General features: G+C 53.7%; 10 protein-coding genes across 10 annotated transcripts; 8 read left to right on the forward strand and 2 right to left on the reverse strand.

Moving 5' to 3' along the window:
* Positions 1–81: 81 nt before the first annotated feature.
* On the forward strand, positions 82–1,360 carry BX661DRAFT_203666 (uncharacterized protein; the record flags this gene model as incomplete). Its single annotated transcript, XM_051538537.1, has 2 exons — positions 82–257; positions 346–1,360. A coding segment is annotated over exon 2 (987 nt), but the record flags the coding sequence as incomplete, so codon positions are not given.
* Positions 1,361–1,621: 261 nt separating this feature from the next.
* On the forward strand, positions 1,622–3,028 carry BX661DRAFT_178196 (uncharacterized protein). Its single transcript, XM_051534846.1, has 2 exons — positions 1,622–2,548; positions 2,962–3,028. Exons 1-2 carry the CDS (start codon positions 1,724–1,726, stop codon positions 2,998–3,000), a joined length of 864 nt encoding a protein of 287 aa, XP_051393728.1. The 5' UTR covers positions 1,622–1,723; the 3' UTR covers positions 3,001–3,028.
* BX661DRAFT_178197 (uncharacterized protein) lies at positions 2,960–4,345 on the forward strand. The gene has a single exon (XM_051534847.1). It carries the CDS (start codon positions 3,263–3,265, stop codon positions 4,250–4,252), a length of 990 nt encoding a protein of 329 aa, XP_051393729.1. The 5' UTR covers positions 2,960–3,262; the 3' UTR covers positions 4,253–4,345.
* A 705-nt stretch (positions 4,346–5,050) lies between these two features.
* Positions 5,051–7,350, forward strand: BX661DRAFT_178200 (yeats family-domain-containing protein). The gene has a single exon (XM_051534848.1). The coding sequence runs from the start codon at positions 5,150–5,152 to the stop codon at positions 7,205–7,207; it is 2,058 nt and encodes a 685-aa protein (XP_051393730.1). The 5' UTR covers positions 5,051–5,149; the 3' UTR covers positions 7,208–7,350.
* Positions 7,351–7,670: 320 nt separating this feature from the next.
* BX661DRAFT_178201 (uncharacterized protein) lies at positions 7,671–9,677 on the forward strand. Its single transcript, XM_051534849.1, has one exon. The coding sequence runs from the start codon at positions 7,753–7,755 to the stop codon at positions 9,598–9,600; it is 1,848 nt and encodes a 615-aa protein (XP_051393731.1). The 5' UTR covers positions 7,671–7,752; the 3' UTR covers positions 9,601–9,677.
* Positions 9,641–10,569, reverse strand: BX661DRAFT_178202 (uncharacterized protein). The gene has a single exon (XM_051534850.1). The coding sequence runs from the start codon at positions 10,480–10,482 to the stop codon at positions 9,781–9,783; it is 702 nt and encodes a 233-aa protein (XP_051393732.1). The 5' UTR covers positions 10,483–10,569; the 3' UTR covers positions 9,641–9,780.
* A 43-nt stretch (positions 10,570–10,612) lies between these two features.
* On the forward strand, positions 10,613–11,395 carry BX661DRAFT_178203 (ATPase, V1 complex, subunit F). The gene is made up of 2 exons (XM_051534851.1): positions 10,613–10,861; positions 11,049–11,395. The coding sequence occupies exons 1-2, from the start codon at positions 10,805–10,807 to the stop codon at positions 11,352–11,354; spliced, it is 363 nt and encodes a 120-aa protein (XP_051393733.1). The 5' UTR covers positions 10,613–10,804; the 3' UTR covers positions 11,355–11,395.
* Positions 11,396–13,004, reverse strand: BX661DRAFT_178207 (AAA family ATPase Rvb1). The gene has a single exon (XM_051534852.1). It carries the CDS (start codon positions 12,867–12,869, stop codon positions 11,499–11,501), a length of 1,371 nt encoding a protein of 456 aa, XP_051393734.1. The 5' UTR covers positions 12,870–13,004; the 3' UTR covers positions 11,396–11,498.
* A 261-nt stretch (positions 13,005–13,265) lies between these two features.
* Positions 13,266–14,206, forward strand: BX661DRAFT_178208 (cytochrome b5-like heme/steroid binding domain-containing protein). The gene has a single exon (XM_051534853.1). The coding sequence runs from the start codon at positions 13,360–13,362 to the stop codon at positions 14,008–14,010; it is 651 nt and encodes a 216-aa protein (XP_051393735.1). The 5' UTR covers positions 13,266–13,359; the 3' UTR covers positions 14,011–14,206.
* Positions 14,207–14,685: 479 nt separating this feature from the next.
* BX661DRAFT_218191 (putative aquaporin 3) lies at positions 14,686–15,714 on the forward strand (the record flags this gene model as incomplete). The annotated part of the gene is made up of 2 exons (XM_051538794.1): positions 14,686–15,673; positions 15,694–15,714. The coding sequence occupies exons 1-2, from the start codon at positions 14,765–14,767 to the stop codon at positions 15,712–15,714; spliced, it is 930 nt and encodes a 309-aa protein (XP_051393736.1). The 5' UTR covers positions 14,686–14,764.
* Positions 15,715–15,785: the final 71 nt, after the last annotated feature.

Consider the following 15,785-nt stretch of genomic DNA (forward strand, 5'->3'; position numbering starts at 1 on the left):
TAAAAACGAGATGTGGTCAAAGTGAATATTTAAAATAAATTTTTGGGGGGCAATTAATTCTTAGGCACGGCTTTTCAAAATAATAAACATTTAGGCTCTTGTTGTTATTTTCTTGTTTTCACTAGCAACTAAACTATAACTACACGGCCTCTAGTTAAAAATACTTTGCCACGACGAAACTAGGCACTTTTCAAGTCGCTATACGGACAGCAACACGTACGTAGGGCGGGTGGTAAATCACAAGCAAATAAGACAATGTTGGTGTTGACGTCGAGCGCGTAAATATTTATATTTCATATTTTGTCTGCCTGGAAACTAAAAAAACACAAAGTTTTAAAAATGTAGTATATCAAAAAAGCTTTTAGAAACCAGCATGGCGGAAGAAAAGAACAACCACAACAGCCCAATGGACATGAGCGGCATAAGTCAGAGCACGGATTCACCGCTACTATCCTCCATATTCAGTAGCATGGGAGGCGGCAATAGTGGGATGCTTGGAAGCGGGGTATCGACAAACGATAGTCTAGACCTATTGTCTATTCTTCCTAGTAGCAACAACAACAACAACAACAACAATGGTTCTGTAAACACCCTCGGCATAACACCGATGCCGTTGGATCCGGACATTGACCAGCTGATGAAGTCTCTGGGCGACATTAAGGACGCACCCAAGGTTACAGATGACGAACTGAATAAGCTGCTAGGAAGTATTAACGTGAGCTTTTCTAGCAGTATGCCGATGGGCTCGAACATGAGCAGCGTGAGTGATTCAGATTCACTGGCCGCGCTGGGCAGGGACTTGGGGATTGATTTGAGCTCACCCGTACCCATGTCGACATCGACACCATTGGCGGCTATGGGTGACGGTCTGTCTCTATCATCGTTTACGCCGTCCATGACGCATGGGGCATCGCAGGGGATGTTTGGCATCCAGAATACACCGTCGATGCCGGGCTCACCGGGGATGGCGGGGCATATGGCTAGGTCATCGCCTTCTGTGTCGCAGCAGGTGCAGTTCCGGCCGGCAACACCTAGGCCCTCACCCTTACTTCAGAGGCCGATGAGCAACCCCCAGGCAGCCCGGCGGCCACCGCCATCACAAACACCTCAGCCACAAACGCAGTCACAACCACAGCCACAATCACAGTCGCAGATGCAGACACACGCAAATGCCATGGAACCCAACAAGACACCTCAGCAACAGAGACCGGCAACTTCAAACACTAATGGGGCGCAAATGTCAGCAATGTCGGGATCGTCTATGATGCAGCAACAGCAACAGCAACAACAGCAACATCAAAATCAAATCTTACAGCAGCAACAGCGTCCCCAAAGGCCACAGAATCCCATGATGAACAACGTGAGGCCTGTAATGAGACCACCACACATTTCCCATGTTGGAAGTGGATCGAACCAGAGCCACAGCCAGCAGAAGTCGCCATCACCAGCCGGCAGCCCACGGTCAGGCTCTCCGGTTGCGCAGGCAAAGCCAGTGAGACCAGCGGCGACGGCGACAGCGACAGTGGCAACAACAGCGATCACCCAGCAGAAGCAGCAGCAAAATCAGCAGCAGCAACATATGTTTCAACAACAGCAACAGCAACAGCAACAGCAACAGCAACAGCAACAGCAACAGCAGCAACAGCAACAGCAACAGCAACAACAGCAACAGCAACAGCAACAACAACAACAACAACAACAACAACAACAAAGACCTCAGCAGATGCGTCCTGCAGTTAGGCCAGGGCCAGGGCCGGCAGTTGAACCGTCCAAATGGCTTGCGGCCACGATGAGCACGCTTCCAGCAGATAAGCAGGGGCAATTGGCAGGGTTGTTCCGCGGTCTGCAGGCGAAAACAGTGGATTTCCGAACGTTTGTTCGGGAGGCCGAAGGACTCATGGGTCCAAAGTTTCAAGACCTGCTTGCTTTGATGCGCAACCAAGGGCAGCGGCCAATAGGGCAGCAGCAGCATCACCCAGGACAGATGACTCAGCAACAGCAGCAACATCTGATGGGCGGGATGATGCGGCCAAACCACCCTTTGGGCGTGCACGCAGGGCAGACTGGGACAATGGACGTGGGCGGTGGGTCTGGGCAGCAGCAGCAGCAGCTTGGTGATGTGGGTCGCAACGCGGCGCTGATGCGACAGATGCTGGCTCACCAGCAGCAGCAACATCAGCAGCAACAACATCGGCAACAACAACAGCAGCAGCATGGTCAGAGTAACGAGGGATTCGGCGGGGCGGCAGTGGCTAGCGACATGATTCCACTGGCTCTGTCAGCGTCGCTGTCATCGTCGATGCCGCTGGCGGCGGGGATGGGTGCGGGTGGCGCGGTGGCGAACCCATTCGAAGTAGTTATTGCGCGGTGGCGGCAGATCATCCTGAACCCGATGATCCCGACCGAGCAGCTCGCAAAACTGAGCATGCAGCTGAGTGCGTACGGCGAGCAGCTCAGCAACCCCAGCGGGCCAATGGGCGCCATGGGCGACGAGGCCAAGGCGCAGCAGTTTGCGCAGCTCACCAAACTACAGGGCCTGATTGCGCACCGGCAGTTTGTAAGCTCCTCGTCGGTGTCGGCGGCGGCGGCTGCTGCTGCTGCATCTGCGTCTGCTGCTGCTGCCGCTGCGGCGGCGGCGCCCTCGGTTGCTGCGGCGACGGGGACAAGCGAGTCACGCGCTGCGAGCCCCGAGCCGAAGAAGAAGGGCAAGGAGCCGAAGGAGCCCAAGAAAAAGGCGGTTCCCAAGCCGAGGAAGAAGGCCAACGCGCGGCGGTCCGAGTCGCCTGCGCCGGGCAGAGCGAAGAAGCAGAAGCTGACGGACAGCGACGCTGAGGAGAGGCTCTCGTCAACCCTGACCCTGCCGGTGCCAGTGCCGGTGCCGGTGCCGGTGCCCGTGCCAGCGCCTGAGCGCGAACATGCCGACGCCGAGGCCGACGCCGACGCCGACGCCGACGCCGACACCGACGCCGATGCCGCCAGCGAAGTCAAACGCGAGGGTGAACGCAATGGTGGCGATGACGACGACGACGAGGGCGTGCCCCTGGCACAGTCTCAGGCGCAGACACCGGCACCGGCCCTGGTGGCCTCGTCGGCCGCCCCCGGCTCGGGCCCGCTGGCTGGTACAGCGTCTGCACCCGCTGCTGGGGCGGCTGCGGCGCGCAAGGCCAAGGCGCCGCGCGAGAAGGAGCGTGGCGCCGGCGATGCGTTCTCGCTGGACGACGTTATTGGCTACACGGGCGTCGACCTGCGCGAGGAGTCCGAGATGATCCTCGGCGGGCTGCCCGTCGGCAGCAGCAGCGCCAGCGGGCGAGTGCGGCCAGGCGTGCGCATGGGCACGCGCACGGTCGACGGCGTGGAAATGGCGTTCGACTCGGCGCTGCCCGGCGATGCGGCCGTCGAGGCGGTGGTTGCACGCGTGTGCCGCGAGTCGCGCGTGGGACGCGTCGCGGCGGACGTCGTGCCGGTGCTCGCGCTGGCGCTGCAGGAGCGGCTGCGCGCGTACATGGAGCTCGTGTCGGCGGCGGCGCACCACCGCACGCGCACACAGACGCTGCCGCCGCCGCCGCTTGATCCAACGACGCGGCTGCCGCTGTACAAGATCACGCCGCACCAGGACGTGCGCCGCCAGCTGGCTGTTGTCGAGCGCAGCGCGCGGCTGCGCGAGGCCGCACGCGAACAGGCGCTGGCATCATCGTCGGCAGCTACGTCGGCTCCGGCGGCCGAGGCTGAGGCCGATGCTGGCGCCGCGCCGGCTGAGGGCCCGTCGTCGGCGTCACCCGAGCCGCCAGAGTCGGTCGATGCGGCCAGGCCCAAGCGGCCGCGCAAGCGCGACGACGCGCTCGAGACGGCGGCGTACACCAGCAAGAACATGCCCGACGAGGTGCGCAACAAGATCAGCAACCAGACGGCGCTGCGCGCTGCCGGCGGCGTGCGCAAGTCGTGGATGAATGCCGCCGCGTCGGCCTCTGTGGCTGCCGCCGCCAAATCAGACGCCGCATCGGCGTCGGCGTCATCTGCCGCCACACCCAACGGCGATGTGGACGCGGCGCCCGATACGCCAGTGTCGGCGGCCGACCGCCCGCCGCCAGGGCTGCTGTCGCACCGGTCGACGTCGCTGGCTGCGCCGCTGCTGGTGACTGTGCGCGACTGCCTGTTCTCGCTGGAGCGCGAGCGCCTAGGCAACGTGCGCGTTGGCCGAGGCGGCGGCGACCGCGTGCTGATCCAGGCCTACGCCAAGTACGTCAAGGACTGAAGAGACAAAAGGACTTTGTCTTTTTGGGGTTTTGGCTGATGATGGAAATTAATTTTTTTGAATTTTTCTTTCTTTTTCTTCGTGCATTTCAATTCCCTTTTTTCGCATTTCAAATTCACCCTTACTTTACCTCTTCTTTTTTGCTTCATTTCACGGCGCCAAATGCACCACGATTCAGCAGACGCGCGCGTCCGCCGCATTCTGCGCGAGCAGTTCGACCTCGAGCTGTACCTCAAGCAGAACGAGATCGGCGCCATCAACGATCGGCTGCGGCACGCCGAGGCGCTGCTAGCCGTGCTGGCATCGGCAATCAGCAGCCAGGGCACAAGCTCGGGCGACGGGCATCTCACGAGCCTGCGCCAGCGGCTGCAGGGCGACTCAAACTGGCAGGCGCAGGAGCAGCGGGTGAGGCCGCGGAGGGCGGCGGCGGCGGCGGCGGCGGCGGCCAACAGCGGCTACCTGCAGAGCAGGCCTCTTGACGGCGCGCTGTACGCAGTGCGCTCGAGCGACGGCGCAAGCGTGTGCATGGTATGCCCGGACTGCCGCCGCCGCGACTTCGGCAGCCTGCAGGGCTTCCTCAACCACTGCCGCCTGCAGCACGCCATTGAGTTTGCGGGCCACGACGACGCCGTGCGCGTCTGCGGACAGCCGCTAGACGCGCCAGCCGCGCAAAGCCCCCCGCCAGGCAAGCAGCCCTCGACGCGGCGCTCGGCTGTCTCTGCGCGGCTGGCCGCCGCCCTCAGCCCTGGCCAGCTGGCCAGCGTGTCCGATGCCCTGGCCAGCCGCGGCGCGCCCGACCCCGAGCCCGAGCCCGAGCCCGAGAGCAGCGACAGCGACGCCGACGCCGACGCCGGCGCCGAGCCGGACGTGGCCAATGCGCTGCCGGCCGCAAGCCACATGGCCCAGGACTCGCGCTTCCACGTCATTCGGCGCGCCATACTGGGCAACACATCGCGCACTGTTGCGCCGGCCGAGCGGCCGCCCGAGCACGTAAACAGCACGCACAAGTGGACCGTGTACCTGCGCGCCGCCGACCCGGCGCAGCCCCTGGCGGCATACGTGCGGCGCGTGCGCGTGTTCCTGCACCCGTCGTACCGGCCTGACGACATCGTCGACTTGGCGCCGCCGAGCTTCGAGCTGACGCGCTGGGGGTGGGGCGAGTTCCCCGTGCGCCTGCAGGTTTTCTTCCGCGACCGCCGCAACAAGCCCGTCGACCTGATCCACATCCTGCGCCTGGATGCCGTTGCTGAGGCGCCGATTGACTTTGAGCTGGATCGCCGCGGCGCCGAGGACGCTGCGCCTGAGGCTCCGCGTGCTGCGGTGGGCCAGAACCCGGTCCTGATGGCTGTTGCCGCAGCGCTGTGTCGTGCCATGCCGCTGGCGCTGCCCGATGCGCTGCCCTTTGCGTGCCCTGCGCCCGAGTCCGCCGAGGCCATGCTGGCACTGGTGCCGCCCGCTGCCGCCGAGCGCTGGACGTGGGCCGTGGCTGTCGACGCCGACGTTTGGTGCAGCGACTGGCCGCTGGGCAAGCGCCTGGCCTCCGAGGCCGCGCGCAACCGCGAGCTGCGGCGCCTCATTGCAGATGCATTTGCACCCAACACTGGAAACATGCTGTTTGATACGGTATTTCGCTTGCTCCGCTCTGCCGAAGCCTCAAAGATTGACTCTGACCGGGTACTGGACCTTGTCCGCTGCTCTCCTGCCACTGCGTGCGCCGAGGCTGCGGCCACGCTTGCCTGCTGGGCTGCCGAGCATCGTCCCGGCGACCGGCCTCTGCGCAGCAAACCGGTCCGCGAGAGCCAGCAGATAATGCCGCTGATGGGCTGGCTGCGCGCCAACAGCTTTGTACCAATGCCTGTGCTCAACTCTGGCGAGCGCCAGTCAATCTTTGGCGAGGCCACCGCGGATTCTATGTTTGCCGCAGAGCACACCGACGGTAATCGCCAGGCTACCGCCGCCGCCGCTGCAAATAGCGAAGAAACACCCATGTCTGTGGCCAAGCTGCTGCCGCCGCCATCTCTGCCGCTGCCGCCGCCGCCGCCACCGCTGCCTGAACTTGCCTTTTTCTTTTGCAATACCTGCGGTGCTCTGGCCTCGCGCCCCAAATCAGACACGCTCCCCGCTGTGCTGTACTGCAATCCCGAATGCAAGCGCACGGGCTGCACCCCTCACACCACTGTCTCGAGCGTTACCGGTGCCCTGGCTGGGCTGCCAAGCGGCTGGGACGTCGACCATAGCGATGCCGATGATGATGCGCTGCTAATGGTCGACGATGACGCGTCCGCCTACGAGGTGCCCGCCAGCACAAGCGCTAGCAACATTGCCGATGTCGGCCACATTGCCGCGTCCCTGCGCGCCTACCATTTGGCCCAGCAAGACGAGCGCACCTTGGCCAACGACGACGAAAACAACAATGAGTTCGAGGACGGCGACGATCCAGACGACGCAGACGACAACGAAGTAGATAATGAAATTGACGATCAGGCTATTGACTGGATCTGGTCGGCTATCCGACCATTGGAACTCAACTGTGCGCCTGCTTCTCGCTTTTCAAATGCCCTTTCGCATAACGCAAATGCACCTCAGGAGCTGGTGCAGCTGCCTAACTGCAGCGACGAGGCCTTTGGTGAGGCCTTGGACCAGCGCTTGGTTGTCGGTCGCGTTCTGCTTGATGTCACAAAAATGTTCCTCCGGGATCTCATTTCTGCCTCGGACAAATCTATGCGCAAGAACAGGGTTGCTATCGCCGGACCTGTTGCTGGATCTGTTGCTGGATCTTTTGTTGGATCCGCGCCACCAAACTCTGAGAATCGCGGTTTAGGCCAAGACCTGCTGATGCTCACTCCGCTTCACGTTCTGGCTGCTGTGAAAAATGACCCCGATTCTTTCGATATATGCTCGAACGCGTATCTGGCTGCCGATGTCAATGAGCCTAATTCAGATTATTTGCAGTAACAAAAAATGGTTTTTTTCTTAGCGGTTTTGTTTATTGTCTGTATATACGGCATTTACTGTTTGAACTATTTCACAGAAAGATAATAATGACATTTAAATGCTTTTTTGGATTGTATTTAACGAATATGTCATATTTGGAAATCACGCCCAATTGTACTGACCTACGGCCTATTGCATATCAAGCACCCCTCCCCCCTCTCTCTTTTTAGTATACTATGTAATCCCAGATTTACTGGCAGTAAATCCAGGTTTGTAAGACAAAAGGTGGATTTGGGATATGACCCTTTGCATTTATCCAATTCCCAATAAAATAAAATAAAAATGCATTGTCCTGAAAAAAAATAAACGAGAGACAAAAGGTTGCAACAAAAACCGAACAACCAAACATGCAAAAATTATATAATGACAAGAAACTTTCCCAATGTATTGTTTCTTTTATTTTTTCTGCTGTAAAAACAATTTATTCTGATATTCTTAAATATTTACGTTCTATTTTAAAAAAAACACACAAACATAAACATCTACGTCTACATCGAGATATTATCATGACACTAGCAGTGTTTGAACAATTACAGGCCGGCGCCCTTGTTGGCCAGCAACCAAGCGAGCCCGCGCTAGTTATCCGCCTAGTATGCCTGACTTCGCTGCTCGCTCTATATTGTATACTTGCAATCGCCACAATAGCCGCAATCATCTACCAACACACAGGCACCGCAGACACGCTTCTGTCCAAACGCTCAATGCCACTTGTACTTTTCCAGGCCCTGGCCGCCCTGTTTGCCGGCACACTCAGTCTGCTTGCCACTGCGCTACATCAATACTCATGTGCCATTAAGCTTTGGACCATCTACTTGGGCATCATTCCGTGGCTTACTGGAATTACTGCACGTGCGGTGCAGCAATGTGTGTTGCATTGGGTCGAACAGAACCACAGACATCACTCGCTGAACCTGGGCCAAAACTTAGTTTCCATTGATGTTCTGGCCAATAACAACAAGCAGCAATACATCTCTACTGAGACCGATATCATTTCTTCCTGCTATACGAATTCCCCACATACAAATCTGGTCAGGCCAGATACAAGCCGTACGGTGGATGCATGGTCGATGTTTGATACCAATAGTCCCGAGTCCTTGTCTGTGGACAGCCTACCGTATGTTATTGAATCGGCCCATGCAATTGCGCTGCATCGGTCTTGGTTTGCGAGACTGATCGCCACACGGCTCCTCCTATGGTCTCTGGTACTTGTCGTCGTGATGCTGGCTCTATTTGCGTCTGTTGTCACTTTTACCTTGCCTTATTATAAGTTTCCGCAGCAGCAGTCATCCGTGCAATCTGTTTGTCGTGACAATGACAAGTGGGTGGTGTGGCCAGCCTATGGCATTGCTCTATTCTGCTGCGCAGTAGTATATCCCGTGCTGGCTTTCAAAATGTGGTCTTTCAAGGATCCATACGGAATTCGCAAGGATCTGTTTGTCTGCATGGCGGCGGCGCAGCTGGCTGCGGTGCTTTTTGTCATCTGGGTTACAGCCCTGGACGGTGTGCGCGAATACATATCCGAGCTATTCATTGTATGGGTTGCCGCGCTGGTATCGCACATAGTCTCTGTCTGCTGGCCTCTTTGGCGCTCGGTAAAGTACCAGAACCATATCCTAGATGCCAAGGTGTCGCCTGTGGGACTGTCCAACTTATTCCGGGGCAACAGGTTCCACCGCAGCATCTACGTGTCCCTGTATCGCGATTTTAACCTGATGATCGAAGACGAAGAGCAGCGGAATGCGTTCTTGATGTTTGCCAATACTTACTACCATTCGGCCATCCCAGCCTTTCTCGCGGATTTCCAGATGCTAAAATACAAGACCATCGAAGCACAGTATCAAAAAATGATACTGTGCAGCTATTCCCAGACCAGCAGTATGTCCGTGGCCGATATAATTGGTCTTAATGACCGTGCTGCAGATTCGATTCCGATTCGCCGGCTGGGCAGCCAGCTGGGAATTCCCCGGACCACGGTTCAAAGGGCAGATGACGCCCAGCGCCCGCATGACAATCATCCTTTGGCAACTAAAGTGCCGATAACCAAGGGCATCCTCGAGTCGGCAATGCTGGTTCTACCTTCAAACACCATCAACCAAAGCACCGTGTTCCCAGAAGGCGTGAAAAGTGACTTTGCCAGTTTTATCTCGACATACTTTAGCAAAAACTCGTGCATGTCTATTAACATACCGAGTGAGTTTGTTGAGCGAGTACACCATGCTATTGAGAACAATAATGTCGTGCTGTCTGTGCTCGACCAAGCCAAGGACGAGGTGATGTTTTTGCTGTGCACTGATGTCTATGCTGGATATTGCAAGCGGTTGGAGACACAGAGTGGCGCCAAGGGAAGCCAGTAGCAAAAAAAAAACTCGATTTCATTTTTTGCTACATGGCATCTTTATGTTAAACATTTTTTAAAGCAAACAAATCAAACAAAAAATTATACTTGTAAATATTCACTTTATCGAATATTGGATTTCCGATGAGATAATCTAACGTAAAAAGATAAATAAAACAGGCTCGTATTCGTAATTCATTTAGACTTTGAACGGCGGCAGGCCGTACTTCTCAGGCACAAAGTCGACAAGGCTAGTAATGCGCTCGGTCGCATTGTGGTCCTTTGGCGCTGAGGCGTCGAGTGAGAACCGCATGTCGTGGACCCAGATCGAATTCATATGTGCGTTATTGGCCGCCTCGATGCCATTGGTAGCATCCTCAAACACCAGGCAGTCCTCCGGAAGCAAGCTGCTGTCAAGCCGTCTCATGGCAGTCAAGAAAATATCAGGCGCAGGCTTCGCATGCTTGACCTCTGGGTCGTCCCCGCACGTAATGTTTCCACCGAACAGACTAAACACATCGCCGTGATTCGTGGTCTTGGCCAAAAACATGGGCTTTGATGAGCTTGTTGCCACAGCAATAGGGATTGAGTGCTCGGCCAGATGTCTGATCAGCTTCTCGACACCGGGCATCATCTTGGCCTCGCGAAAGTATATGGTCTTGAGCTCCGATGCCTGACTGTCGTATTCTTCAAAAGTGAGCGGGATCTCGAGATCGGCCAGGAGAATGTTGGTGGATGTTTTTACGTCGCGTCCCATCATCTTGAGCTTGGTCTCTAGCGGGAATATCTTGCCGAAGGGCTCAAGGATCTTGTTTGTCACCTCCGTGTATATAATCTCAGTGTCGAGCAGAAGCCCGTCCATGTCAAAGAGACACGCTTTAATGCGTGGTGCTGTTGACATTTTTTTAAAGGAGTTAAAAAGCTAATTTAGCCAAAAAAAAATGAAAGGAAGGAAAGGAAAGGAATGGGAAAACGCAAATTAATTTTTTTCGGTCTGCTTGTTTTCTCCTTTTGACGAGTAATGGTGATGATGACATCCCAGTTTGTTTTCATTCTTTTTTACTTTCTATTTACTATTTGCGTTTCATTTCAAACTTGCTGACGCATCCTTTTTATTATTATTATTAAATTATTATTTTTACATTCAAATTGCTTTCCTTTGTGTGGTTTGCAATTATTTGACCTTTACAACACCGACCAGCTTGTCACTTTTTAAAACGCAAATGGCTCCCCCAGCGGCACACAAGGAACGGACGCTGATTGCTGCGATTGGAGACGAGGTAAATTAGATAAAAAATGCAAGCATTTAACCGCACATTCAGAGAGAGAGGAGGGGAATGTATGTGTGCGTATGTTTTTTTTTTTTGGCAAATGCACACAACAGACTAGCGCTAGGGCTGTCAAAACAAGACTGCATTGACAACTAAATTCACAAATAACCCATCCACACAAGTACCAAATATGTAGGACACAATCACAGGCCTACTGCTTGCTGGTATCGGGGATATCGACATTCACCAGAGACCCAACTTCCTGGTTGTTGACTCGAAGACCACGCAAGGTCAGATTGAGGAGACCTTCACATCCTTTACCAAGAGAAAGGATATTGCTATTATTCTAATCAACCAGCACGTTGCTGAGGAGATCCGCGGCATTCTCGACGAGTACAACGCCGCATTCCCGACGGTCTTGGAGATTCCGTCCAAGGACCACCCATACGACCCTTCCAAGGACTCGGTGCTGAAGCGGGTCCAACTTTTGCTCGGCGATTAAGCGGAATTGCAGCTTATACTTTCCACAATATATATATTTATCCAAACACATTCAAACTATAACATCACTTGCATCGCCTGCAGAATAAGGTAATGGCACCCCCGCTACCAGACTCGTGAAGGATCTTGCTTTATTCCAAGAGCGTTAAAGGAATTTGGAGCCGCTGCTGCTCTGCAGTATAGTAACCGACTTTTTGGCATCGAAAAACAGCTCTCCAGCCTCGAGTATGTCATCCTTCTGGATCTCTTCGTGTCCAGAGATCTGGGACATGACACTGGCCGGCGTGAGCAGCTGAATCGCGTAGCGTAGTGACGAGTTCACGCCAACCTCTGCTGCGTACTCCAGGGCATCCGGCGCCAGCTTCAGGCCCTCGGTCTTTGCGCGTATATCCAAGACAATCTGGATCTCGCTCTTCGTGTAGGGTGCCGTGCGCACAATAAGCATGCGATCAAGCAGGTCGCGCGGAATACCGTGGGCGGCACGCATATCTTCGGTACCGCGGATAGTGCATATGCCGCGGTTCGAAGCAAGGACGACGATCGGAGAAATGTCCGACTCGAGCGCGCGGTTGAGATAGGTGAAGCACTCAATGTCAAGCATGTGCACCTCGTCAATGAAAAGGACGCCCGGAACCAACTCGGCAGTGCCCTGCTCGACGTACTTGTTGACAGCCTTGTTGATCTCGGTGCGCATCTTGTCTGTGATCTCTGTCTTGCGGGGCTTCATCAGCTGGCTCATCATCGAGACAATGTCCTGGCCACCCTGAGGCTGCGCGTTGGCCACGTCGAGATCGTGCAGGGTCACGTCCTGGATAACCTCGCGCTTCTTGTGCACGTCGCCCTTCGGCAGAGGCACGTATTCGTCTGCCTCCAAATCGTACTCGGTCGCGTATGCGTCTGACCGGCCTACCCGCTTGACCGAGCCGGTGTTTGCCTCAATGTAGATGACGTCTCCGGTCGACACTTTCTCCTTAAGAAGGCTTTCGTATATGCTAGGGTCGAGGCGCAGCTGCTTGGTTCCCTTTGCAGTCTTGAGCCCAATGACGACGTTGGCGACCGTCTTGCTGTAGCCGCCCAGCGGGTTCTCAGCCTCCTCAGGCGTAATCTCTGTGACTTCACCCTCGTACACTTCCTTGGTCTCCTTGACCCGAAGGCTGATTGCACGGCGGAAGTTCTCCATCAAAACCTCTGTCTTCTTCACCTCACTCGAGTATACCTCGCTTCCAGTCATCGGGCAGAACGGCACGCGCGGGCCCAGCTCCTGAGACATAGCATATGCAATTGCGGTCTTTCCGGTTCCCGGAGCACCTGCCAAAATGACGGCGCGGCCGGCAAAGCGCTTGCTCTTGACTAGATCAACGATAATGCCTGCGGCCTCACGCGCGGTCTCCTGTCCAACAAAGCCAGAGGCAACGGGCTCCGCTGTACCATCCGGCTTAAGACCTAGGCCGCGGATATGAGAGTGTGTCGCCACTCTTTGGTCCTTTTTTGCGCTCTTTACTTCCTCGATTTGCATTGTTGTTTGGTGGGTAATTTGGTAAATAGTATATCGTTATACTGCGTGTGGTAAAAAATTAAAGAGGTAAAAAAAATTGAAGCTGCCTTTCGCAAGTAAATAAAGAATGAATTTTGTTTTTTTGTCTGAAGAACACGAAAGTTTGAAGTTGAGTCTGAGGGAGGGGAAAATTCTCGTTTTTTTCTTTCGTCGTCATGACCTGAACATGTTCACTTGTAAAAAATCAAATCAAGCAATCACAAAATTACAATTACAATCAACATCACACCATATCAGATCAGATCAGATCAGATCAAGTTTGTTTGTTAGCATTTTTAGCTGCTTGCATCATCAGCATTGCCAATTGGCCCCGCACGCGGGGAATATTGCGCTTTTGCTTTTGTTATTGCCAACCAGCTCGTAAATTCCGTTATTGTTTTGCTTTGTTTTGTGTTTCGTTTTGATATTTTACAGCGAATTCTGAATTGTCAGCTTACAATCTCAAGTTGAAATGGACAGCAGCAGTAAATTAAAGCAACGCAGCAACAACCAGACTGACAGCTCGCAGCCCAGCCCGAAACCGGCGCCCTCAACGGTCAAGGTCCGCAAACCGTCATCTCGCAGTAGAGCGGCTGCTGATAATCTGGCGTGGTGGAAGATTGTTGCTCGCATATGTGTGACTCTTTTAGGGCTCAGCGTCTGCTTGTCCTATCTAATCACAGAGACTGCATTCTGGGGTCGCCAGGGCAAATGGACAAACTGGCGCAGTTACGTCCCACGCAAGCATCGTGTCTTTTCACAGGCAGAACTTGCAGGTTATAATGGAGGCAGCCCTGATATGCCCCTCCTTTTGGCCATTGAGGGCGATGTTTATGATGTGACTTCCGGATGGGGATTTTATGGCCCAGGCAGCACGTACCACCAGTTTGTAGGCCGCGATGCATCGAGGGCATTTGCCACAAATTGCTTGTCGCGCGAAGATCATTTGACACATGATATTCGTGGTCTGACTGACAGGGAGTTGGCCGGAATTAAGGGGTGGCACAAGCTGTTTGAAAATCACCAGAAGTATTTCAAGGTTGGCACTGTGGATCTGGCTCCGATTGATCCGGCGGCTCCCATTCCCCCACCTTGTGATAACGCCCAGGCCAAGCCCCATTAAACAAAAGGAGGTTTCATGTATAGCCAAATCAAGTGCGACTATAAACGCGAATTCGCGTATATCCCGACCAAGCGATCCCTGGTGTTTTTTCGTGGTTAAGTGTGCTTCACTCAGCGTGCATTCAATTTACATTTTTTTCTGGGATATTTTTATTTTAATATTAAATCCCCCACAAATATATTACTTCAAGTCATAATACGAGTGAGGCCCCAGTATGTCGATTGCTGATGACACATAGGGCCATATCAAAATATGTTCGCAGATCACTGAAGCAAAAAAAATTCACCGCCATATTTTGTTTGGATACCAATGCCCGTTTGCCAACGGTCAATATAACTATTACGATGCCTGGATCGCTTATACTAAAACATGAACGCAGATTAATATATATTTGCCTCGATCATATTGTGTTGAAGAGCATTTTTTCAGCTGGCGTTTTTTGCTTGTCAATATTTGATAGGCCTTGTCTTTGATCGATCGGGAACAAAATTTAACAATCTATATTATTATTATTTTTTATGTAAACCGGGATAAAATAAAATAAAGTGTATGTATAATGTAAGATTAAACACAAATACGCACAACGTCTAGGCAATAAAACCAAGCAAGGTTTGCCTGCTCAGAACGAATTTTTTAAAATTAAGCTTTACATTTTCTAATATATATTTTTATTATATTGTTATTTTCATAACACTTATTTAAACACACCCCCAACCAAGCATATACTTTGCAAAACAAAATATATTGCTAGACAATGTCCACATCAGTAACGCCTATGCGCTATAGCTCGGAGGGCAAAGTGACCCACCGCAGTGTGTCTGCAAGAAAGACCCAGTCGACGCGTCGCACCAGCGAAGAAATCGAGTATGCCAGCCAGAAACAGATCAAAAACACGTACATAAATCGAATGCGTATATTCATGGCCCCCTATTTTGCCGAGTTCCTCGGCACAGCCGTGTTTGTGCTCATGGGTTGTGGTGCCAACCTAACCTACACCGTAATGACGACCAACGCGCAATCCGCCTGGTTGGGCAATGCCTTCGGCTGGGGCTTTGGCCTAATGCTCGGTATTTTTGTCGCTGGCGGTGTCTCCGGCGCCATGCTCAATCCGGCAGTGACCATTGCGTTTGCCGGATATCGCGGCTTGCCCTGGATCCAAGTGCCCTTTTATATTCTGGCTGAGTTTGTTGGAGCTTTTGTTGGTGCATTGCTTGCATATGCATGCTTTGCGCATTCACTGGACCCCTTTGACGGCTATCATCGCCAGATTGGTGGCCCGTTCGGGTCTGCTGGTGCGTTTGGAAACTTTGCCCGCCCGTTTATTGGAAACGGTGCGGCATTCTTGTCCGAGGCTGTTGGCACTGGTCTATTAGTTATTGGTATCCTCGCTATTACTGATATGAATAACTTCCCTGCTCGCTCGTCAACCCCGCTTGCCATCGGGTTCCTGCTCACTGGCCTGGCTCTCAGCATCGGATACCCTACGGGATACTCGTATAACCCGGCGCGTGATCTGGGACCTCGCTGCGCGGCCGCCATTTGGTATGGCGCCGGTGTTTTTACCTACCATGGATCATACACATGGGTGCCCGTCGCCGCTCCATTTGCTGGATCTATCGTCGGCGCCACCGTGTACGAGCTGCTCATTGTGTCCAAGAGAGCAGTAATTGTGGATGATGATAGTTATGTTGCAAGCGAGCATAGCTCAATTTCTCTCGAGTAAAGCAGATAAGGGTTTACTGCACAAATGTTATTTTTTTCACAATAATCAAAAT

Source organism: Kickxella alabastrina, assembly GCF_025024165.1.
Source record: "Kickxella alabastrina strain RSA 675 chromosome Unknown BX661scaffold_4, whole genome shotgun sequence".
Lineage (NCBI taxonomy): Eukaryota > Fungi > Kickxellomycota > Kickxellomycetes > Kickxellales > Kickxellaceae > Kickxella > Kickxella alabastrina.